Below are 25,676 nucleotides of genomic sequence, written 5' to 3' on the forward strand. Positions count from 1 at the left end.
CACTGATTGCAGGAAGCTAGTACCTAATTTAAGTAAGGCTTCAGGATGTTGCCCTTATTTGTGGGTGTAAATAGCACATTGTAGGCCTGGTACTCATCTCCTTTGCATCAGGCAATGGCACAAAACTTAGAATCATAGAATATCAGGGTTGGAAGGGACCTCAGGAGGTCATCTAGTCCAACCCCCTGCTCAAAGCAGGACCAATCCCCAATTTTTGCCCCAGATCCCAAATGGCCCCCTCAAGGATTGAACTCACAACCCTGGGTTTAGCAGGCCAGTGCTCAAACCACTGAGCTATCCCTCCCCCCTCACTTGTGAGAGTGAGAGAAGAATCTGGTCCAGTGAAGGCTTAGTCAAGGTATAGTACTGTCAGTGGGGCAATCGTAGAAATAAGCTACCAAAGTTAGTGGTTGGTCTGTCTCTGTAGGTGTATGTATTCAGTGCTGCTGTAGCAGCAGAGCAAAGGGGATAAAAATAAGCAGTGGTGAGGATAAATCTCAGAGGGCCACATCACCACTGTTTGAACTGGCACACCTTTTGCAGGAAATGGCTCTGCTCCTGCAACTATGGCCCTGATCCAGCTGTCACTGAAGTCAATGGAAATGCTTCCATTAACTCAATGGGACTTAGATTGTGCAGGCCCTAAACTGCTGCTTTTTTTTTTTTTTTTTTTAAATTTCCGTTCCATAAATATTTCACCAAGGTGATACAGTGAATTAAGGTTTGGTCTGAAAACAACTTTTCTTGGTATTTTATTTCCTGTATGCTGATGTGGCACTGGGCTCATTACAAAGGCTGAGGATAACAGAGTGGGTACGCACCAGGAGAGTTGTGGTCTAATTTGATCCATTTCCATGGGCTGGTGGGTCATTAAGACGCTCTTTTCTTTTCTTTTCTTTTCTTGGAATAACGGTAGTCTCCATCCCCCTTTTCTCTGGAATAGCAGATTGATGGCAAACTTTGAATTATACAGATTAATGAAAAGTTTTTATGTGCTTGACTTGGCTGGTCTACCTTCTCTTCTTTCAAATATACTCTACTTCATAATCTGTACGTTTCACATTGAATGCAATTTTAAAATGGCATATCAGAATTATACCAGTACTTAAAACAGATGTCTGAAATGAATTGTCTCTTGAGAACAGTAGAGAACCAAGTGAAAAATAATAAACACCACAAGACACATGCTAATGATGAGTTACCATACGGTATTTGTTATTAACATTTATTATTTAGGAACTTACTTAATAGAAAAGACTGGGATACTTTCCCCCACAATTACTAGAGACAGTGATAGAGAGCTGCTGTCTGAACACAGGAGTGGGGCGTCAGTGGCTCCAGGGGTTCTAATCCTGGTTATGACTTTGAGGTTGAAATCCTGGCCCTATTGATGTCAGTGGGAGTTTTACCATTGACTTCTATGGAGCCAGCATCTCACCCTGACTCTCTGTGACTGTGGGTAAGTTACTTAACCTCTCTGCCCCCCCAAGACATAAAATGGGATTATCTACAGGGTGTTGTAAAGACTGATCGGTTAATGTTGTAATGGGCTCTCCAAATGCTAAGTGTTTTAAAGTAAACATTTTCAATGGTGAGAGGAGGCCAAGCCAGTAGGCATTAAGATTGTGGATACTTTTAAAAGGGTTTTATCTCAGAATTGGAATTAACTTTAAAGCTAGCCGTAGAAGAATGAGAGATGAAACTTGGTGGGACTCTTCTCTCATTTATTGGTTCATTTTGCTGGGTTGGAACTACTGCATTTCTGTATCCTTCTGTTAGCTCTGAAGATCTAATCCACTTTAAGCCTTGTTCTATAGGCCCGGCCTTGCATCCACCTCCTTTCCAGCAGAAGAAGGTCATTCATGCCACTCTTTACAAGTTTGGGGGAGGAGCTTTTGCAATGTGGAAACACAATTCCCTACCCTGGCGCTGAGTCCTCTGAGCATCTGCAGCATAGGTAATAAGAGACTGGGACCAGTAGGTAAATCAGGTCTCGTGAATAGAAGTGCAGAACATTGCCACCTGGCAACCAGGCTGACCCAGATCCTTTTTTTTAAAGAAGTAGTAAATTCACACGAAGAGTGTTTTTTGTTTCTACAAGTACAGCTGAGCACACCTATGACTCCACTATTACAGCAGTAGAGTTTATACTTAAGAGAGGTTGGGATCCAGCTAGCACTTGTTGCATTAGTGTCTGATTCAATAGAAATATCTTGACCGTTCGCGATCCCCTCATGGCCCGTGCCCTGTCATGGTAGTTGCAATTGGCTGGAATGCCCTTGTTCCCTTGTCTCTAGTGGTAAACTTAGTTGGGCAGGTTGCAGAACATTCTCGGTGGGATTCTCCTCAGCTCTTGATTTTGATCCTTCTTGCAGGCCGCCAATGCATGAATTTGGCACCTTTTGAGTTGTGGCGCAACCTGTCCTGTCTAGCTATTAAACCAGGGGGCAATTGACTGCAGTTCGGAAGCAGAGCGAGGCTTGTTAAACCAACAGGGGATTTACTGTTGGAGGGTGGTGAGTGAATCAAGCAGTTTGGTATTAATGCCCATTTTGTTTGGTTTTTCATATTAATTATTTTAACTTTTGCACAAGTGTCCTGATCCCATGTAATGGGGCACATAATCAATCAGTCAATCAACAGATCTTCTTTGATAGCTGAAGATTTCTATTTTGGTGAACAAATTATCCATTATCTGTACAATATAGAATGCAATTTATTTGTTTTATTTTGCAAGCATAAAAATGACTCCAGTAATATTTCAGTTGTCAGCTGACGTTTACAGTCCTTTCTGATGCGTGTTTTCAATCAGTGTGTTTATTATATGCTCATTATTACTAAATGACAGCAATTGATCTCTTCTGATTTTCTTACATTGCCCTTCCACACATGGCAGTGTACTTAGACATGCTGATTTAAAACATGTGTAGAAGGAGAGGTATTCCGAGAGCTCTCTATCTATTTTATGTCAATTATAGGACTATTTGCCACAAAACTCTTGCTAACTACCTGAAATCTTTGCAGCAGAATATCCAGTTTTCCAGCTGCACAGTAATACCACATGGAGGGAAAAGAAAAACATTCTTGCTGACTAAGGAAGGGAAAAGCAAACATTGAATAGCAATTGTCTCCTGTTGTGGTGCTAAATTGACAACTCCTGATATTTTTGTGGTATCTAACTATGACGGCTTGTTAAATTAATAGTATGTTTTGACTTGTAGGTTTTTTCCCCTGTACAGCTAGAGTCAGTGCTTTGTTTTTCTGGGGCTGATCATTTTACTTTACTAGAATACTGATGAACTTCTCTGGAGAATGTGTGTGACTTGGCAAATAAGGCGTGCCCCCTTGTGTGGCCATTGGAAGATTTTGTAGGCTGCCTTAGACCTTGTGCTCTGGAGGAAGCTCATTAAATAAAGCTTTATCCCAGACAAAAACTTTGGAGAAATCAAGGGGCATTTTGACTGAGTGGATAATTCAGGGCCTGTCAAGCCTGAATTCTTGGGGCCAAGATACCCTTCAGCTTCCTGTATAGGCAGATAATGTGGGGTTTCCTTCTAAAAGAGTGTGTGAGGGAAATAGTCTGTATTGCTACTCCTGACTTAACCGTAATAAATACTTACATTTTTTAAATGGGCAGCTTCTTAGAAGATATCAGATGTCTGGATGCGTGCAGCTGCTTCAGCTTTGCCACATCAGTCGTGCCTAACTGCATGTCCAGAAAACGGTAGCAGTATTTAAAAGGCACAAAGGAAAGGAAAAAGGTGGGGGAGGGGAGAGACTCAATCCCCAGCTCTAGCAAGCAACTCACTTAGGGTAGCCACTAGCCCCAAAATTTTGAACTAAAAAAAATGGTATTGGGCATGAGCGGGGGTTCCTAATTATGACTCCTTCTGATTTAGGGCCTGATCCAAAGCAGACTGAAGTCAACGCCTCTTTCCACGGCTTTGTTGAAGGCCTGATTCAAAGCCCAGTGGGAGCCATGCAGCTGAAACCCCATACACCTCTAAAATGTAAGACTAGATTTCTGTGGCAGAGTAGTGAACACGGAAACATCTCAGGTGCAATAAAAATGGTGGGCTCTGGAGTTTTCACATTGCTCTGAAATGTTTTGTCTGTGGCAGTTCTAGGGTCACTGTGGGAAGTCATTGGAGGGAGGGAGACTGACAGCAGAAAGCATTGGCAACCCTCCTCCACTCAAGGGCCCCTCAGAGTTCAGCAATGCCCCAAAAGGGGGCAGGGTCTTCGTTCATTTCAGGCCAGCCACGTTGGTGGGGCGCATTGGTTCAGCGCATGGAAGACCTAGCTGTGACTTAAAGCTCCTGCCCTTCCTTAGGGAGAATCCAGTCCTGAGAAGGGAGGTGTTGTTTGCATCTCTTTGCATCGCTTTTAATGAATCTGGCTCCTAGTGCGTATTTCAGCGAACACCAGGCTGTCTTTTATTAGCTTTTCTTATTAATCTGCTCTCAGGAGCAGGGTGGATTTTTGCAAGTCCCAATTTGTGATGGATGATCCTCAAAATGATTCATTTTGTTGGATGTCCAAAAATTATTCCAGATTTGTTTTGTCTTTTCCCGTCCTTCATTTCCTGCCCTGCTCCTGTTCTTCTATTTGCTTCTTCCCAGCTCCACCACTTCCTTCTCCCTTCCTCTGAACCAGATTCTCCATCGGCTCTCCCTATTTCATCTCGCCTTACTGTAAACATTTTCTGGTAAATTTCCCCTTCCTCTGTTTCAGCTTGTGGCCCTCCCTCTGCCAAACAGAGAATTTTTTCCTTCCCTGACCCGCCCTCCTCTCTTCATAACCCAAATTCTGCTGAGCTCTCAAGATGCTTTTTGTGGAATGCTGCCTACACCAGTAGTCCACAAAATCTAACCTGTGGTCTCATTAGCAGCTCCGGCAGTTACTGTTGTGCTAGGCTGGCTTTCAGATCTTGCTAGCTCCAGGGTTTCTCTGGCATCAGGGGCACACAATGTATTTTGGGTTCTTGGAATGTGTACACATTGAAATCTGTAACTGAATCAATAGCTGTGGTGGGATGGCTTGTTGGTTTTGGAGGCTGGGTGATTTTTAGAATATTGAATTCCTCTTCTCTCCTATCCCCAGATACAACTGAATAGCCAAGGTGAATTCAGGATGTCGCTCTAATAGTGAGCTGTGCAATAGCTTTGGTCCCAGGGAGTTACAGACCCCCACAAGACTCCAGCTTTAGTCCTGTCCTAGGGAGTCTAGCTTCTCATGACTGGGACTCATGTGCAATTCTGTCCTGAGGAGTTCTGGCCCTATGGAGCTGCAGAGCTGGCTAGCCTAGGGGAATCCAGCCTGCTCTCCATAAATAAGCAGGTTTAGCAGGATTGGTTCTCAGGGTTCCTAGCCTTGAGTGCAGATACAAAAGCCTGCTAGGCTGGCGTCCACGATTATCTGAACCCCTGACTGCTCAAAAGTGTTTGGTGTCCTTGACATCTTGAGATAATTGGGGTTGAACTGTGGCAACAAGAAATGGGTTATTAGTAAAATAGGGCAGATAGGCAGTAATCCCTGGAACTAGTATGAGGAATATCTTTTTAAAACCTGCAATGTCCTATTTTTAAAATCTCAATGAATGTCCTTCGTTTAACCTTAGAGCAGATAGACTTCTTTTTGCCTAAAGCTACATTTGTTTTAAATAGAATACTTTCCATATGGCTTTCTGGCTGGCTTGGTTTCTTTTGTACCCTTTGTCCCCTGGAACTCTTTATAGTAATTCCAGTTGGAAAGCTATGACACTAATTGGTGAAGAAAAAAGTGGTCCACTGTAGATTCACTTCCTGCCACACTCCGCCAAAGGTTTAATTAAACTCAAAGGTTTAATTACATTATTTAGCCAGTGTGAGCTTTTCTTAGTTGATTCAGTGAAGAAAAGCTTCAGCAATAACGTACATTTATTACAAAATAAAGGGGAAGAGGAGATTCCGGGCTTGAATTTGCTAGATTTATAGTTCTGTATGACAGAACTGTAAATTAGCACTGGATAGCATATGTGGTCTGTAAATAACTGACCTTTGAAAATGGGTTATATGGTAAAACCTGTATTAAGTGACTGCTCGAAGGAACAAAAAAAAAAGTGGTTGTTTGAGCAGGTAGCCTTTTAATGAAGGTGACTGAGAATGTTATTTGAAAAGTGGAAGGGAATCCCATAAATGAAATACTTATTTCATATAAAAATGGTTATTTTTTTTATAGAACACTTAGGAGCAGATCCACTGCTATGCTCCGACTGGTTTACATTGTGCCAGCTACTCAAAGCAGCTGTAAAGCTGCCTTAATTTGCTCGTTAATCTGGGTTTATATCGGTTTTGGATTGAACGACTGGTGCAAAAAAGCCAGAATGTAAAGGTGAATCTGACCACACAAGTAAAAACACTTTAAAACTTTAACTTGATAAAATAATTGAACTATAAATACATTATGAAAACAGATTAAAAATGTCATCTGTACACACATGGCTGAACCATTGACCCCATTGGTCAGTTACATAATAGTTAGGTCAAATCAAAAGGTGTTTCAGCATAAAAACTAAAAGTAATAGACAGAACTCTGCAAAGTGCACAACGCCCCGTGCCCCCAAGCTGTGTCCGTCATGGAGCACGTGTTTTAAGGGCACTGAAATCTAAACCTTTACAGATGGTCTGCTAGGAGAGCTCTGTGACCAGGTCTAGGCAGTCTCTGGTTGCACTGGAAAAGTGATCCCTTGCAAGTGATGATTTAACTTTGGGAAATGATTGAGATACCGTAGGTGGTTGCTTAGGGCAGATGGTTGCTTAATAAAAATTGTCACAGTACTTACGTTTTCAGCACTACTGGCAGTACCTTATCATAAGAACATAAGAACGGCCACACTGGCTCAGACCAAAGGTCCATCTAGCCCAGGATCCTGTCTAGTGACAGTGGCCAGTGCCAGGTGCTTCAGAGGGAATGAACAGAACAGGTAATCATCAAGTGATCCATTCCCTGTTGCCCATTCCCAGCTTCTGGCAAACAGAGGCTTGGGGACACCATCCCTGCCCATCCTGGCTAATAGCTATTGATGGACCTATCCTCCATGAATTTATGTAGTTCTTTTTTGACCCTGTTATAGTCTTGGCCTTCACAACATCCTCTGGCAAAGAATTCCACAGGTTGACTGTGTGTTGTGTGAAGAAATACTTCCTTTTATTTGTTTTAAACCTGCTGCCTATTACCTGGTGACCCCTTGTTCTTGTGTCATGAGCAGGGGTAAATAACACTTCCTTATTTACTTTCTCCACACCAGTCATGATTTTATAGACCTCTATCATATCCCCCATTAGTTGTCTCTTTTCCAAGCTGAAAGGTCCCAGTCTTATTAATCTCTCCTCATACGGAAGTCATTCCATACCCCTAATCATTTTTGTTGCCCTTTTCTGAACCTTTTCCATTCCAAGATATCTTTTTTGAGATGGGGTGACCACATCTGCACTCAGTATTCAAGGTGTGGGCTACCATGGATTTATATAGAGGCAATATGATATTTTCTGTCTTATTATCTATCCCTTTCTTAATGATTCCCAACATTCTGTTCGCTTTTTTGACTGCTGCTGCATATTGTGTGGATGTTTTCAGAGAACTATCCACAATGACTCCACAATCTCTTTCTTGAGTGGTAACAGCTAATTTAGACCCCATCATTTTATATGTATAGTTGGGATTATGTTTTCCAAGGTGCATTACTTTGCATTTATCAACATTGAATTTCATTTGCCATTTTGTTGCCCAGTCACCCAGTTTTGAGAGATCCTTTTGTAGCTCTTTGCAGTCTGCTTAGGATTTAACTATCTTGAGTAGTTTTGTATCATCTGCAAATTTTGCCACCTCACTGTTTACCCCTTTTTCCAGATCGTTTATGAATATGTTGAGTAGGACTGGTCCCAGTACTGACCCCTGGGGGACACTACTATTTACTTTCTCCATTCTGAAAACTGACCGTTTATTCCTATCCTTTGTTTCCTGTCTTTTAACCAGTTGCCAATCCATGAGAGGACCTTCCATCTTATTCCATGACAGCTTACTTTGCTAAAGAGCCTTTGGTGAGAGACCTTGTTAAAGGCTTTCTGAAAAATCTAAGTACACTATATCCACTGGATCCCCCTTACCCACATGCTTGTTGACCCCCTCAAAGAATTCTAGTAGATTGATGAGCCATGATTTTCCTTTAGAAAAACCATGTTGACTCTTCCCCAACAAATTATGTAAATCAATGTGTCTGACAATTTTGTTCTTTACTATAGTTTCAACCAGTTTGCCTGGTACTGAAGTGAGGCTTACTGGCCTGTAATTGCCGGGATCACCTCTGGAGCCCTTTTTAAAAATTGGCGTCACATTAGCTATCTTCCAGTCATTTGATACAGAAGCTGATTTAAATGATAGGCTACAGACTACAGTTAGTTATCATTCATTACCAATAATAGTTGACCCTTGGATATGTGAGTAGCTCCTCTCAGAGGCCCTGATTCAGGAAAGCATTTAAGCATGGGCTTGAGTTTAAGCAGCAGCATTTAAGTCCTATTATTCCCAATGTGACTTAAGTACATGCTTAAAGTTAAGTATGTGCTTATGTACATCCCTGAATAGAGATATTTTCTTGAATTGGTGCCAAAAGTAGGCACGCTTAGTCCCTCCAACTGGGCATATTTGGATCCAGAGGGACAAATTCTCTTTGCTGTTGTCTCAACCCTGAGCTCAGTGGAGTTTTGCAGGTGTAACCGAGAGGAGAGTTGTGCCTATGGCCTAGAGTGAAAGCAAAATTAAGGCGAGAACTTGCTTTATCAGCAGTGTCTCTATTACATAATGTCTAGTCTTTATTTATTGATTGATATTTTTCAAATTTAGTTTTTGCATTGCAGTAGCATCAAGGGGTCCTAACCAGCATCTAGGGTGACCAGATGTACCGATTTTATCGGGACAGTCCCGATATTTGGGGCTTTTTCTTATATAGGCTCCTATTACCTTCCCCCCCCCCACTCCCTGCCCCGTTTTTTCACACTTGCTATCTGTTCAGCCTATCAGTATCCGAATTAGAACTGGAGCCCCATGGTGCTGGTGCAATCACATCAGCTAAAATTTTAAATGTCTTTCTTTTTCTTTTCTCTTTTTTTTACTCTGCATCTTTCTAACTTTTAGCAAAATGCTAAAAGCCACAGGAACATGATGACCCAGAGCCCAGAACAGACAATCTAATCCTTTTCTGAAACTTTGTGTAGACAGTGGCACTTCCGTTAGAGCAACTTGATCTCACAGAGGAAATGTGCCATCTAATGAGTGTGCCTGCTCTCTTAATGGTGCTAGCAGGGATTAAAGTAAAGGGAAATGGGAGGGAATACAGATCCAGCTTCTCTCCCTGGTTTGGGTAAGTGATACTCCTTCCTGGGTGGTGCAGTGAGAGAAATAGTAGGGGGAGCTATCTACTTTGACCATTGCATACTTAGCATAATATCATGTATATTTAAAATGGGAACTGGCACCAAAAAAGAAGGTCATGCCATTGGAATGAGTGAATTAGTTGCTCAAGCAATAGTCCTATAAAAATGATTTCTTAAGAGGAAAGTTTCTGACTTATTAGAAATATAAAATACAAATGACTTTTATAAAATACCAGTTGTGGTGTTATCTGCATGAGTGATCATATAAAGTAAGTTTGTAATTTTGAACTTTAGAAGTCAAGAGTTATGGCACATGCAAGAAAGCATGGTTAAGAAGCTGTAGGTGACCAGAACTACAACTGATGTGTACTGGAGAGCAGAAATTGCTTTCAGTGTACATAGTTTTCTATAGGAAAGTTATAAATAGTGTAATATTTCTGTACTGTATTTTATACTGACCTGCAATACTTGCCAGAAAATAATGTACTTATGTGCCTAAAGCTGTAGGGGGACGGGAGGGGAAGGGAAAAAATGAAACGAGATTTGTAAGACATCCAAGATTTCTGGCAGGAATACTTGCAATATGATATGTTTTCACTTTGGCTGTCTTACACCATTTTGTCTGAAGTGTCTGGGAAAAATGTATTGTGTTGTACTCCACTCTTGGAAAACATGTTTTTATTGGGGTTGGATTTATCACAAAATTAAAAAGAGCTATAAACAGACTTTGATGTTATTTTATGGCTAAACATGCAGACAGACAACAATTACTGTCATATATGACAAATGCATAATAGTAATATGGTGGTTTTGTGTGTTTGCTTGCTTGTTTTTTGAAGAGAAGGAAGTGCCAAACAAACCTTTGAGAGTGCGTCTCCGATCTCCAGGCAACAAGTTATCTGTCCGGTGGAAGCTACCCCAGGCTTCAGGCCTCAGGAGTCCACGTAGATCCCAAGGCTACCTCTTGGGTTATGGGGATAGCAGCCGAAAGATGAGTTATGTTCCTCTGCAAAAACGTGAACGAAGCCAGGAAGCTAAGAAACTAGGTAAGCCGAATTTCCATGCTATGGGTCTAAGCTTAGTTGGTGCAAGGCTAGCCTTGGGCATCAGCCCATCAGTTTGGTTTCTGTTCCTTTTGTTGCATATGCAGTACTGCACTGTGATGTTCTTCTGTTCAGATGTACCTTACGGTGATAGACTCAGGGAGATCAATCTATTTAGCTTAACAAAGGGAAGGTTAAGGGGTGACTTGATCACAGTCTATAAGTACCTACAAGGTGATAATGGGCTCTTCAATCTAGCAGGCAAAGGCATAATGAGATCCAGTGGCTGGAAGGTGAAGCTAGACGAATTCAGATTGGAAATGTGTATATTTTTAACAGTGCTCAAGGATCATAGATCATATGTTAACAGTTTAAATGACAATGCCAAACATGCGTATGCACATTATTAGTGCTTGATCCCGCACAATGTGGAATGTGCACATGTAAGCACAAGGTAAAAGATGAGGGCCAGGACAGAAAGTGCCGCAGAATCCAGTGCTGCATTAAAGAGAGCACTGCATGCATGTGGCCACCAAATTATTCCTGCCTAGTAGAAGTAAGGCCAAAGAAGGGAATGCATAGTTAAGTCTCTCCTTGGCATTCTGAGGGTCCCAGTTAAACCCATAGCTCCTCATTCTCTGCTCACATCCCTATACTCATCAGAGGAACTGGGTGGGTGCTCAGTGGGGATGAGACATATTTCCACCCATTGCAGGTGACTATGCCAAGTGCCTAATGTTGCTGTGCCCACGTATGCCAGCACTAGAGCACAACACCTTGTGCTCCCGGCTGCACTTTGCCCAAGCACTTGAAGGATTGAGACCATTTGAGTCAATGGTGTAGGAGGAGGCTGTTAATTTCAGAGCTACTGTATTTTATATAACGACAAATGAATCTATTAAGACATGCTAGGGGTGACCAGGTGACTGGAACACCCAGTCGAAAAGGGACCCTGGCGGCTCTGGTCAGCACTGCTAACTGGGCCATTAAAAGTCCAGTTGGCAGTGCTGCAGGGCTAAGGCAGGCTAGTCCCTATCTGTCCTGGCACCGTGCTGCACCCCAGAAGTGGCCAGCAGGTCTGGCTCCAAGGTGGGAGGACCATGGGGCCCCGCACGCTGCCCCTGCCCTGAGCATCAGCTCTGCACTCCAATTGGCTGGGAACCAGCCAATGGGAGCTGGGGGGTGGTGCCTGTGGGTGAGAGCAATGAGCGGAGCCTCCTGCTCCCCCCCACCCCGCCTAGACTTTGGACCTGCTGGCTGCTTCCGGGATGCATGCAACGCGGTGTGCCAGGACAGGCAGGCAGCCTGCCTTAGCCCCACTGTACCACTGACTGGGAACAGCACGAGGTAAGCCCATGCCCCAACCTTCTGCCCCAGCCCTGAGCCCCCCAAACCTGGAGCCCCCTCCTGCATCCCAAGCCCCTCATCCCAGCCACACCGCAGAGCCAGCACCCCCAGCCCAGAGCCCTCATTCCCTCCCATACCCCAAACCCCTGCCTCAGCCCGGAGCCCCCTCCTGCACTCCAAATCCCTTGGCCCCACCTCCCAGCCTGGAGCCCCCTCCTACACCTGAAACCCTTCATCCCCAGCCCCACCCCAGAGCCCGCACCCCCCGCTGGAGCCCTCTCCCACTCCTGCACTACAACCCCCTGCCCCAGCCCAGTGAAAGTGAGCTAGGGTGGGGGAGACCGAGCCACTGAGGAAGGGGGAATGTAGTGAGTGGGGGACAGGGCCTCGGGGAAGATGCGGGTCAAGGAAGGGGCAGGGCTTGGGTGTTCTGTTTTGTGCAGTTAGAAAGTTGGCAACCCTCAGACATGCTTACTGACTTTCAACATGAGGCAAGTGATCCACACTGTAGCACAGAGCTGCTTAAACATCAAGGGATGAGTTTTAGGTCCAGATTCAGCAAGACTCTTAAGAATGTGTCTAACTTTAAGCCTGTGAGTAACCCCACTGAAGTCAGGCTTAAAGTTAGGCAAGTACCTTGCTCAAGTACCTTGCTGAATCAAGACATTAATTAGCAGGTAATATTTATCATGGAAGGCAAGATCCTTCTTACTATACTGAGTCAACAAGGGAGTGGAGCAGGGCTGGCTGTGTGAAAGTTTCCTGAGTCATCTTGCTGTCATAGGCCAAATAATTCAGAGCGGGAAAGGAGTACACTTTGCAGCAAACTTTACTGCTTACTGCATCAGAGGACTCCAAGTTGCTAACACTAAACTAAACTGGCTCTTTATGAAGAGAACTATTTGCAGGGCTGTTGCAACTCTAGCTAGCATTCTAGCCATGTGCACACACACTAACTTGCTGATGCTTCCTCCAAACTCTTCCCTCCAGCAACCTGTGCTCCTCCATCCACGTTCCGTGCTAGTCACTCCTGCAGCCCAGCAAGCTAGTTAGGAACCCTGCAGAGCTGCTGCTGGGTGAGATATATGTGTGGGAGAAGCTCCCTGTGCTCTCTATCTCCATCACACATCAATATAACTAAGGGTAAATAGCGTCCTGCATTGTTCAGGGGCAATATCAACTGAAGCCACTGGGATTCTTTTCATTAACTCAGTGAGCACTGGGTCAGGCAGTAAATACTATGAAATAATAATAATGAAAAATACCATGCAGTGTTTTAAACTGCAGCATTTGTCTTTCACTGCCTTTATTCTACAAGTCACTGCCATAGAGAGAGAGCGAGCGAGAGAGAGAGAGAGCAAATAATGTTTTTAAAGTAATTGGAAATTTTTCAGGAGAAAGTAAAAAACAAACAAACAAACTTTAGATTGTGGGATTTATGTAACACTATTTCATGTTATAGATAGTGTACCTGCCTCTAAAATGCCATCATATGCACCTATGCATATGAAAACCTCTAGATGTAAATGCCAACGATTTCCAAGTTACCTCTCAAGGAAACTGATTTCCCCTTCTCTAGAGAGAGAATTTTCCTAATAAAAATGTGACAAAACGTCTGCTTGACAGTATTGAAACGTTGTTTACCACTGCTGTGGAAAAGATTATAGAAAAGTCTCTGTGCTTTTTCTCACATGCAGCATCTGAATCGGTTTATGTGGTTTCACTGCAGTCAAGGAATTCCCAAGGACGGAGTCAGCCAGTCTATAGTGCAGCTTTAACCAAGAGAAAGGTCTCAGGTATGTTGTTTTCATATTTGCAGACAAGTTGTGGAGCCATGTTTATAAAAAGTGAAATATATGCTGCTTTGTGACTATAGACTGGGAGAGAAGCTGTCTCTTACTAGATTTTTTTGTACAGTACCAAACACTGGGGCACTGACCCTGACTGATGTCTCTGGTTGCTTCTGTAATTCACATAGTAAAAAATAACAGTAGAACAGATTTGTTCATAATGGACTCAATAGATTTGTGCCTAAAGGACTGCAGCCAGTGGCAAATCATAGACTCATAGAATATCAGGGTTGGAAGGGACCTCAGGAGGTCATCTAGTCCAACCCCCTGCTCAAAGCAGGACCAATCTCCAAAGCTCCTAGTGACTATAAGAGAAAGAGGGGTGGGCCCATTGAGGATCCAGGCCCACATTTTCAGGCTTGAGTGCCTGAATGTAAGCATCTGTGTTAGTTCCCTGGTTTTCAGAGGGGCTAGGTATCTGTAGCTTCCCCTTCTTCCCTGGAAATGAGGTAGTGCACATCTGTGTACTGTAAGTGAGGTTAGAAACGAACTCGTGGCATGAAGTCATCGACATGGCTGAGCATTTTTCTCACCACATCATATTGCAGTTAGAATATGCTGGGGTTGAAGAACATTTTAGATGTTTTAACTGGGTGATGAAATTAACCGTTCCTAAACTCGGCACTATGTTGTATTAGTGTCATGGCTCAGACTTTGGGGGGAGGGATAGCTCAGTGGTTTGAGAATTGGCCTGCTAAACCCAGGGTTGTGAGTTCAATCCTTGAGGGGGGCATTTAGGGATCTGGAGCAAAAATGTGGGGTTTGGTCCTGCTTTGAGCAAGGGGTTGGACTAAATGACCTCCTGAGGTCCCTTCCAACCCTGATATTCTATGATTCTCCTTGGAGGGTCACATCATCAATCTGTCATGCTAATTTTTTCCATTTTAAAATCACACCTGGTAGGGAAATTACATCTTTTTCATTTGTCATTCTGTATCGTGTTTCAAGATGATGCTTCCATGGAAGAGAGATGGCTGAAAATCCACTTTCTAATGGGAAAAAAAACCCTTCTTACTTCTTAAATAGTGGTTCTTAGGCTCGGAAAAACCCTGTTTTCCTGGGTAACCAAAATTTTGCTCTTGACAAGTAAAATATAATTACTTATTGTCTACCAGACAAGCCATTGTCTTACACTGGCACTAAGCACGTTAAGCATAACACACAGGCTTAGAGTTTCATCCAAAGCCTGTTGAAGGTAATGGAAGTTTTTCAATGGACTTCAATGGGCTTTGACTCAGGCCCTCGGTGAATGTTCCTCCCCAGAGGCTAGCCTCAACAACTGTAATACCCTTCTACTCACAGCGCAAGGAGTTCTCCTTCTGCTCAGAAGCAGGAGCTTGTACTTTTGGTGTTGAAGGGCCTGGGTTCAATCCCCATAGGCAAGTGCGGTGTGTGTGTATAGATGTGGCCATGGTTTGTTACTGACTGATTGGCGCATCATGCTGAGACTGAAAAGTGGTTCCCTGTGTCAGGTTTGTTGTTAATGAAACTGAACAGCACAGGAAAACCAGATGTATCCTACATTGAACGTAAGGGAGAGTGCACAGTGCAAATGAGTAGGCCCAGTCTCTGAAATGCAGTGGGAAGTATAACTGCTACTCAATGGCATTTACAAGGAAACTGAGGCTGGTGGCCATCTTTCAGTTCTGACCTCAGGATGGCTGGTATTATAAAGGAAGTTCTGAACAGATTTACCTTCCTGTCCATAAAGGAGGAAAATGTTGATCAGCTGAGTTTAAAAAAAAAAATACTCATTTTAGCTGCAAAGCGATACAGAGTGAGGCAGTGTGCTCTAGTGGATAGCACACTGGGCCAGGACACCTGGGTTCAGTTCCTACTCTGCTGCTGCCCTGCTGGGTGACATTGGGCAAATTATTTCTCCTGCACATGCCTCAGTTTCCTGATCTCTATAATAGTGGGTGATGATTCTGCTCTCCTTTGTAAAAACACTTGGAGATCTACTGATGAAAAGTACTATATAAAAGCTAGATACTATCATATTGGATAATCATATTTTCATTTTGGATAACCAAATTTGAGATCTATCTGGTCCTTGGATAAGATATTTAAACAAACAAACACAACCAGCCTAGCTCATCAGAAATACCAGGGTAACAGTGAAGTGTTATTGAAAAAGTATGCCGTAAAATATGAAGGGGAGGTTCCAATTTTACAGCATTAACTTTTGTATTTGCGCTGATATTAATAAAGGGCTAAATCCTGGTGCCTGCTCACAGCCCAAGTCACTCACTGGATTGCACACTTGGGATTTCTGTGAGGCCTGGCCTGGAGAGGAATCCTTTTCCTTCCCTCCTTGACTGAAGCCAGTAGAGCTGCTCTGTGGTAAATACTGCAACCTCAGGACTACACTAAGCCCTGGAGCTGGATCACTTCCCCCTTTGCAGAGTGACTGGGGCTCTGCATAGTCAAAGATTTACTGGCCCCAGCCCTCCTCAGGCCTGAACAATTTCCAAATTTTACCCTTCTGCAGAGCCCCGGGGGCGTGAACCTTGCACTATATTTGTTCTGTGCCCTGGGAATATCTGGAGAATGATTGTTATTGTAATAACGGTAAGCATAGACCAGGGGTTCTCAAACTGGGGGTCAGGACCCCTCAGGGGGCGGTGAGGTTATTACATGGGGGGTCGCGAGCTGTCAATCTTCACCACAAACCCTGCTTTGCCTCCAGCATTTATAATGGTGTTAAATGTATAAAACTGTGTTTTTCATTTATAAGGGGGGGGGGTCTCACTTTGCTATGTGAAAGGGGTCACCAGTACAAAAGTTTGAGAACCACTGGCATAAGACTGTCCTGTTCACAAAGTGATGAGCAGAGCTGGTGAGAAATACTTTGATGGAACCATTTTCTGTCAGAAAATGAGCAGATCCATCCAAATCAGAATACTTTGAGGAATTACGTTGATTTAGCTGAAATTTTGTCGTCGTCCCCCCGCAAAAAAAAAGAAGACGTTTTTGGAATGAAACATTTTGATTTATCATTTTTAAGTAACTTTTTAAATATTGTATATTCTATATTTAAAAATAAAAAAGTTGAAATTGAAATGAAACATTTCATTTTTGTAGAAAAAAACCACCCCTTTTGATTGATTCAAAGCAATTTTTTTTTTAAATTTCCTTCACAGATAATTTCTAAATTTTCAGGTTTCCGTACAATTCACAATGAAACCAAATTTCAAAATCTTTCATGAAATAGACTTTCTATCCTCTGTACAGCCCTAGTGGTGCGTTTGCTGGGGGCCAGGAATGGGAGTATTTTAATAATTTGTCTGCTGTAAATAACTGGTTAGAATTGGCTAAATGCTTATAGAATTCTGGACAGCAGAACCATGCCTTATTCTTGTACAAAGACATGTAGCAGGGAGAATCATATTGCGGTGGGGTTCTCCCTGTTCTCAGTGTATCCTGTGTCATCATCTGTGTTAGTCGTTTATCAGTATAGCATATTTACAGTAATGTTGTTGTGGCACAATTACTATTGCATTGAGATCGCCAAAGTTCTCATTACTGACTCACTGTGTTACTTTGTCATTTCAGAGGAGGATGAGCTAGAGGAGGCAAAAGACATAAGTGTTCGTGTTATGTCCTCTCAATCTGTGCTTGTTGCATGGACAGATCCCATATATGAAAAACCAAAGAAGGTTGACCCAACTAGGTACTTTACTTTGTGGTGATGTTGTTTTCAAGATGTATACTAAAGAGTTCATTGTTTATGGCTTTGTTTGCCATTTAAATAATAAAGTGTAGTTACAGGCATAGCTTGATTGAAGGCAAAATATGAACATAGGTTTCAGAGTAACAGCCGTGTTAGTCTGTATTTGCAAAAAGAAAAGGAGTACTTGTGGCACCTTAGAGACTAACCAATTTATTTGAGCATAAGCTTTCGTGAGCTACATGCATCCGATGAAGTGAGCTGTAGCTCACAAAAGCTTATGCTCAAATAAATTGGTTAGTCTCTAAGGTGCCACAAGTACTCCTTTTCTTTTTATGAACATAGGAATTGCCATATTGGATCAAGGGTCTATATACATCAATATCCTGTCTCTGGCAGTGGCCAGTACCACATGCTTCAGAGGATAGAGTGAGAACCCTGAAGCAGGTAGACATAGGAAAATGCTCCCATATCAGGGCTCATCCAGTTCTCTAATAGTTAGAGATTGGCTTAAATCCTGAAGCATGAGATTTAAAATCCCTTCCAAAATTTTGTTAGCATTAGCTATTATAACTTGGGATATTCTTGTTAACCGTATAAGGGTCTCACTGCACTCTCTTTCCCCTCACCTTAACAGTACTGGCAGCCTTAATTTGCTCCACTATGTGTGTAATATCCTAGATAAACTGGAGTTTTTAGTGTATGGGGAAAGCTCTTCCTGGACTGACAGAGCATCTGACAGGGAGATACAAGGCCTCAAACTAGAAGGGTCATAAACCTCTGCTGGTCAGTTTTCAATCCAAGATTTATAAGAGTTTCTCCTCTTTACCAAATAGTTGATAGACAAAATCCCGTGTCTAGAAACACCTACCTTTGGGGATGGTTCAGATCCAAATTTTGGGGCTTAGGCCCCATTTCAGGGTTTAGAAAGACTGAAGAGAGTTATTGAGCAAGAGTACCATGACTGACTGAGTCCAGCCTCACAGATAAATCGAAAATCATAAACCTTTACCTGAAGCCACCAGTTCTCAGACCTTTCTGACTGGAACTCAACCTTCCCTCCCTCTCTCAACCAGCCACCCCCCCCCCCCCCACAGATTCCTGCTGCCTTTAAATTAGAGCACCCGATTCCCCTCAGGGGAGGCTCATTTTGGAATCAGGCTTGGCTTAGCCCCAGTCTCTGCAGCCCAAGGGCAAGTCACCCTGTTACAAGAAGGGAGCCATAAAGACTAAAAAGGCATATGGCTTAATGTAATTGACTCAACTAAAGAAAGAGAAAAATGTGTGCTTAAAAGATGCTAAGGAATGTTTTTATTATTACTCTTCATTTGTAATTTCAGTAGTTTCTAGTGGCCCCTATCCGGATCAGGCACCATTCTGTGCTGTACACGTGTCACGAAAAGAAGGCCCCTACCTCAAAGGCTTGCAATCTAAGTATATGACAAATGGATATATTAACTTCAGGGTGCCTGGCCCCTAGTGATGTAAAATCCCACTTGGATGGGGATTGTGGTGGTGGATGGTGCCTGGAATCCTTGGTCCGCTGGGGGAACTTACAGCCAAAAGATCCTGGCTCAGGAGAGTGCAACCCTGAGATAAGCTGATATAGCTTATCCCATAGGCAGACTCCATTGGCAGAGCTCCCAGTAACCCCAGCCTCCAAAGGAAGGCTCTGCTCTCTGTCACAGCTCCTGTTGGAGGACAGCCGTGTAAACGCTACCTGATCTCTTCTAGAGTGAGTTCCTCCCAGGGCGCAACCAGCTTCTATCTCATTCACCTTAGCATTAGAGGGAACCTAGATACTACAGTGGTCAGTACGGTGACACAATGTCTACACCTCAGAGTTTTGCCAGCGCAGCTACGTTGGTCAGGCATGTGAAGAGCTGTGCTCCCTGGCCGGCATAGCTGTGCTGGCGGAAATCAGTAGCGTAGGTGCAGTTATACTAGCAAAATTGCACTTTTACTCGTGTAGCTTGTTTCATTCCAGGGTGGTGGAATAAGCTATACTGATAAAAGAGTAGTTTTGCCCGTGTAAGCTGCGTCTACTTGAGGAGTGCTTTGCTGGTATAATATACCTGTATACCTGTCCTGGTGACGTGCTCCTCATGTAGACATGGCCTAAAAGAGATTGTTTTGCTCATGGTTGCTCACTCTTCCCCTATCACTGGGTGTTTTTTTTTAAGCCAAGCACATTAGTAGAAAAAGGCTTGAACTGTGTTTGATTCTAATGAGTTCAGCTGATGAATTGAATTTTTGGCTCTCCCATTTCCATTCCCAGGCGATATGCTGTCCGTTATCGAGAGAAAGGGGAATCAGCAAGGTGGGATTACAAACAAGTGCCTAACAGACGGGTGTTAGTGGATAACCTGATACCAGACACCATGTATGAATTTGCAGTGCGAATTTCAGAGGGAGAAAGGGAAGGCAAATGGAGTGTTTCCGTTTACCAACGAACCCCAGAAGCTGGTATGTATCAAAATTATCTACAACCTGACGTACCTTTTGAAAAGTAGATCCACGGCAGCTACAGATGGATCTATATTTCAGCAATGCTTTTCGTGTTTTGTCTTTGAAATAGATGCACAGAAGGTGTTGAGATGCAAACATGGGGCAAAAAAATATATGCCATTCTGTATAACCATTACTTCTGACCTTAATTTCCATTCTTGTGTATTATTTCACAGCTCCTGCCAGTGCACCTGAAAATTTAGATGTTTGGCCAATAAAAGGCAAAACAACTTCTGTCACTGCATCTTGGGACCCTCTTGCAGAGAGTGAAGGAAAAGCAAAAGGTAGGTCATTTCTGCCAGTTAATAGATTGAGAGAGAAATTAAAGACAAAGTGAACTGCAGAAATCACACTATAGTAATAAAGTTAAACTGACACTGCTGCTGTATGCAATGTACAACTGTAGGTTTCAGAGTAACAGCCGTGTTAGTCTGTATTCGCAAAAAGAAAAGGAGTACTTGTGGCACCTTCGAGACTAACAAATTTATTTGAGCATAAGCTTTCGTGAACTACAGCTCACTTCATTGGAAGCTTATGCTCAAATAAATTTGTTAGTCTCGAAGGTGCCATAAGTACTCCTTTCCTTTTTGTACAACTGTAGGGAGCACAAGTTCTTCAAGAAGGGATTTCCACTCTGTGGTGAGCTTAAATAAAGGAGACTTTGTGCAAATAGCAGCTGACCATACCAGTAATCTTTTCTTATTAACAATTCTTGCATGTGCAGGAGAGTTTTCTCCTTTCCAGCTCTGCTTCAGCTTTTGCCACGTGCTGCAGTGAAGCCACTGTGCTTTGCCTGGGATGTGTCAAAGCCTTTGCCTTCAAAATGATTGTGATGTCACAAATACAATCATATGATTTAACTCCCATACCAAGAAGGGGGGAAAGAAGTTGTTTACAGAGGCAGTACAATGACCTTTTGATGCTTAAAAAAAGGAGCATGGATAGTAGGATAATCATCAGAACGGTGGAATTATGTTTCATGATATTTTAAAGTTTACCATAATGTGAAAGTCCCTCTTAAAGAAACAAGCATGAAACACTGATGATTGGATATTTCATACAGAAGCAACAGTTACCACAGTAGCAGTGTATGTCAATCAGTAGTAATTTAATTGGATGGAATTTGAACAACCTTCCAGCTTTCCCCCAAAACTCCATATGCAGGTAATCAGGCTACTTCCACTCACCCATGACTGAAGGAACCACTATCCATCCCTTTTCTCTCCATCCCTTTGGAACATTATACAGCTGTTTTATCAGAACTGTGGATTCACAGGAGTCAGCAAACCAATGGCAGAGGGAGAAAGAGCGGGCATATATCATATCAGCACAAACGACTTGTGTAGTGTGCACTCCAGGGGTGAAATCTGGCTCCTCTAAAATCAACAGGAGTTTTGCCAGGCACTTCAGTGGAGGCAAAGTTTCACCCTAGAGCTTAAAAAAAACCCCGAAATAACCTGTGAGATGATGCATGGATGTGACGTGAAATTTTAAAATTTTGAGGAATCCGCACATGTTGCTGAATTTTGCTGAAATTTTCAAATGTGGCCAGTGATTTAGGGTGACTCTACTTCTGAATGCTCAACTTGAGGCCCCTTTTAAAGTGGCCTGGTTTTCAGATGCTGAGTGCCCTGAGTTTTGAGGAATCCGCACATGTTGCTGAATTTTGCTGAAATTTTCAAATGTGGCCAGTGATTTAGGGTGACTCTACTTCTGAATGCTCAACTTGAGGCCCCTTTTAAAGTGGCCTGGTTTTCAGATGCTGAGTGCTTAACTCTTGAAAACCAGGCCATTTTAAGCTGCCACAAAGTGGGGATTGAAAAATTGGTCACCCCAAATCACTTAGGAAAATGAAGGCCAAAATGTTTTCTTTTGATGTGGTGTACCACAGGAGAGGGCTTTTTAATGAACCTGATTAAATTATCCAGGTACAGTGAAAGTAAAATCATGGAATAGGTCTCTCGTGATCATTGTTTACTCCGAACACTAGCTTTATTTCACACATCTTGTAAGCTTTTTTGTTTGTTTTCTATTTTGATCACCTTTCATATCTCAATAATGGAGGACGTTGCCCTCTAGCAGCCAACCAAAAGGGCCAGAAATAACAATTGTTGTAGAGTTTTTTTGGCCAGTGCCACTATGTCATTCCTCTATATCATATTTTTCTTACCTCCAATATGGATATTCTTTACCACCAGAAAGGAAGAATACTTTCCAGGCCTTCCAGTGATTAGCAGTCTTTGCACTGATCAGTAAAATTCATTCATATCTGACAATAAGCATGATGCATTTTTAATCTATGTTTTTATGAGTTGTTCCAGATCTTACAGTCATCACATTTCTTATTGCAACCATTACAGGTTAATTGTTAGAGGGGAAAATAAGTTCCTTAATTTTTGTAATGGAGTGTTGTGGGCTATAGTTTTCCTTGGGCTCTGTGCTGGAGCCTCATATGTTGTTGCCCTCTGTAGATCTGCCCGTGGATCTGCTCTCTCTAGTCCTAGAAAAGAGTTTCTAAAGTTCTGTTTTATGACTAATAATAAGATTTTTAAAATGATAGAGGGTTGAAAAAGGCATCTTGCAGGTTACTACATGAAAAATGCTACTCTCTGAATCAAGGCCTTTTGAGAGCGTAATGGGGAAAACTATAGGTTATATGCTCACCTTCATGCACAAATTATTCCTGTTAGGGAGAAATTCACCCACGTGCAGAGGGCCAGTGCCAGGCCTCAGCACCACTTCAGTCTTATTTTAAGAGGTGCTGTTTTCAGAGGGACTTAAATAGTGCCTAGACCTTGTGCTGGTCCCTTGCACAGGGTGAACATCTGCCATTACAGTTAATGAATGTTGTGTGTCAGTGAGGGGAAAATTATGTATTTAACTCTGTTGGATGGAGCACGTGTGTTGTTACTACCATCTGTCCATCATAAGGTATTTCTTTTACATAAGATTTCAAGTTGTCAAGGCAAGAATTTAATATACTATATAGTTGCTCTGTATGGACAATTAAACTAATTAAGGCCCTAATCATTTAAACATGTGCTTAACTTTAAACATGTGAGTAGTCTCACTGACTGCAATCGGACTACTCATGGGCTTCAAATTAAGCTCCTGCTTAAATGCTGTGTTAGCAGGGAACCTAAGGCCTCAGTATTGCCAAGGATCTAGTGATTAGACCACTGCATCTGGTGGAGTCCCACAAAAACTAATTGGGCTCTATGTTGTAGTGGGGATTCTTCTGCAGGATTGGGGCCTTAAAGTGTAAAGTGATTATAACTGTGTCAGGACTCTAGCAAATAAATGATAAAAGAATAAGCAGCACTAATCAAAATATTTTACCTGCTTTTAATATTGCATGTCTTAAAGGTTAGTTGAGTACATACACTGTTTTGTATTAAACATTTTTATAATTTCTACTAGAATGAAAAGGCTTGAACCTGCTGACTAACTATCAGAGTATTTACAATCCGTACCACCGCTATTTTACTAACATAAGGAGCTCTGTAATAGTAATACAGAACAGTTATTGGTTGCATCAGATTTTATTGCCAGTAGCTATAAGGCAATTAAAAATTGGTTAGAATGTTAGTGTTTCATTATGTTCAACAAATTTTCTAACTATCATTAGATTCAATCTGATACATTTGTATTAGAATAAATGCTGAGTGTAGAATGTTTTTTGAATCTTCAGTATTCATAAACAAAAATTGTGATAGCAATGGCTAAACCACCCAATGTTTGACTCTATAACCATTATTTTTTTTCCACTTGTCTTCCATTTGGGATGCATAGTTCCCATCACAATTATTGGGTGGTATAACCAGCAACAATGAAGGTTGTTGCTTAAATATTCTGTAGGATTTATCTCCTGTATTCTGTATGCTTAATCAGCTAATTTACTATATAGATAGATATTCTTGTCTAATATGTTGAAAGAATGTTTATTCAGCTTACTGCATATCATGTCTTTATACTCCAGCTGTTGACTTGACGTGCATTGCTAATGTATTAATTTTAGTAATGCACGTTCTAATTCATCCTACCCATACAGTCTGTCCGCTGGAAACAGGACTGTTTTCAGTTTCCTCCTTCCAACCGTCTGCCAAATCATTTCAGAATACATTCTTTCATACGCCCCGGCTCTCAAACCATTCGGAGCAAAGTCCATCACCTATCGTGGAGACACTACTTCTGCCATAATAGATGGTCTGCAGCCTGGGGAACGCTATATTTTCAAAATTCGTGCAGCAAACAGGAGGGGACAAGGTCCTCAGTCTAAAGCCTTCAGTGTCGTTATGCCAACAGGTAAGTATCGTGTGCCTATGACTTAGTCTATACATTCTTGCCATTGATTTGTTTGTGTAACTTTTTATTGCAGTCATTGGCTTTTTATTCCACTAACCTGCAGAGTTTCATAACACTATTTCATTTCAAAGGTTCTTTAATAGCCAGCTTGTTATAAGCTTTAAAACTTAGATCTGTCATGGCAATACTGATCCAGTCAGTCATCACCTTCATAGCACATACAGTATAAAGGGAGACAAATATTTTAAGTAAACTTATACCGGTATTCTGGCTGTTTCATGACCTGCTGCATGAAAATATATATTCCTTTTGTTTTACAGTGTTCAGTGAAATCTATACTGTATTTTGTTTGCTTGTACTCTTCCTGACAATATTTGCAACATATAAAAACTAAATTTTAAATGTTAATGTGCCAAGTTTTGCAGTCCTTACTCAGGCAAAACTCCAAAATATTTGCTTTTTCCTATGAGTATATTGTTAGACAAAAATGTGATCTGTTGTTTATTTTTAATGTAGCATTAAGGGTCAGATCCTCCACTGGTATACATCAGCATAGCTGCATTGAAAGCTGAAGCTAGACAAATTCAGACTGGAAATAAGGCTTATGTTTTTAATGGTGAGAGTAATTAACCACTGGAACAAGTTACCAAGGGTTGTGGTGGATTTCTTCTTCATCCCTGACAATTTTGAAACCAAGATGGGATGTTTTTCTAAAAAATCTGCTCTAGGAATCATTTTGGGGAAATTCTATGGCCTGTGCTATCCAGGAGATCAGACTAGATCAGTAGTTTTCAAACTTTGTTTTTCTGGGGACCCAGTTTAAGAAAATTGTTGATGCCTGCAACCCAATGGAGCTGGGGATGAGGGGTTTGGGGAGGGCTCAGGGCTGGGGCAGAGGGCTGAGGTAAGGGATGTGGGTTGGGGCCGGGAATGAGGTGTTCAGGGTGTGGGAGGGGGCTCTGGGCTGGGGCAGGGGATTGGGATGCGGGAGGGGTGCAGGCTTTGGGCTGGGGCCAGGGATGAGGGATTTGGGGTGTAGGAAGGGGTTCTGAGTTTGGGGGGGATCAGGGCTGGAGCAGGGGGTTGGGGTGCAGGAGGGAGTCAGGGGTCTGGGGTAGGGGTGCAGGCTCTGGAGTGGGGCTGGGTGTGAGGGGTTTGGGGTACAGGAAGGGGTTCTGGGATTGGGAGGGTCTCAGGCATAGGGCAGGGGGTTGGAGTGCGGGGTTGGGGCATGAACTTACCTTTGGCAGCTCCTGGTCAGCAGTGTCCCGCCTGTCCTGGCATCGCAGACCGCACCGTGCCTCGGAAGCGGCCAGCAGGAGGTCTGGTTCCTAGGTGGAGGCGCGCAAGCAGCTTCTTGTGACTCTCACCTGCAGGCACTGCCCTCCCCCCCAGTTCCCATTGGCTGGTTCCCGGCCAATGGGAGTGCAGAACCGGTACTTGGGGTGGGGGCAGTGTGCGGAGCCCCACCGATGACTGCTTACGGGGCGCAGCAAGGTGTTGAAACAGGTAGGCGTTAGCCTGCCTTAGCTGGGCAGCA

At 42.7% G+C, this 25,676-nt stretch overlaps 1 protein-coding gene across 2 annotated transcripts in view; it reads left to right on the forward strand.

Moving 5' to 3' along the window:
- FNDC1 (fibronectin type III domain containing 1) overlaps positions 1–25,676 on the forward strand; it is a 126,114-nt gene that overhangs the window by 36,704 nt on the left and 63,734 nt on the right. The window contains exons 2-7 of one of the 2 annotated variants that reach the window (XM_048844100.2): positions 10,253–10,459; positions 13,501–13,599; positions 17,209–17,326; positions 19,602–19,789; positions 20,008–20,115; positions 23,948–24,136. In XM_048844100.2, the coding sequence (XP_048700057.2) occupies positions 10,253–10,459; positions 13,501–13,599; positions 17,209–17,326; positions 19,602–19,789; positions 20,008–20,115; positions 23,948–24,136 (909 nt within the window). The remainder of the gene's footprint in view (positions 1–10,252; positions 10,460–13,500; positions 13,600–17,208; positions 17,327–19,601; positions 19,790–20,007; positions 20,116–23,947; positions 24,137–25,676) is intronic. The other variant, XM_075126841.1, reaches the window with a different exon arrangement.

This window comes from Caretta caretta, chromosome 3 (assembly GCF_965140235.1).
Source record: "Caretta caretta isolate rCarCar2 chromosome 3, rCarCar1.hap1, whole genome shotgun sequence".
Classification (NCBI taxonomy): domain Eukaryota; kingdom Metazoa; phylum Chordata; order Testudines; family Cheloniidae; genus Caretta; species Caretta caretta.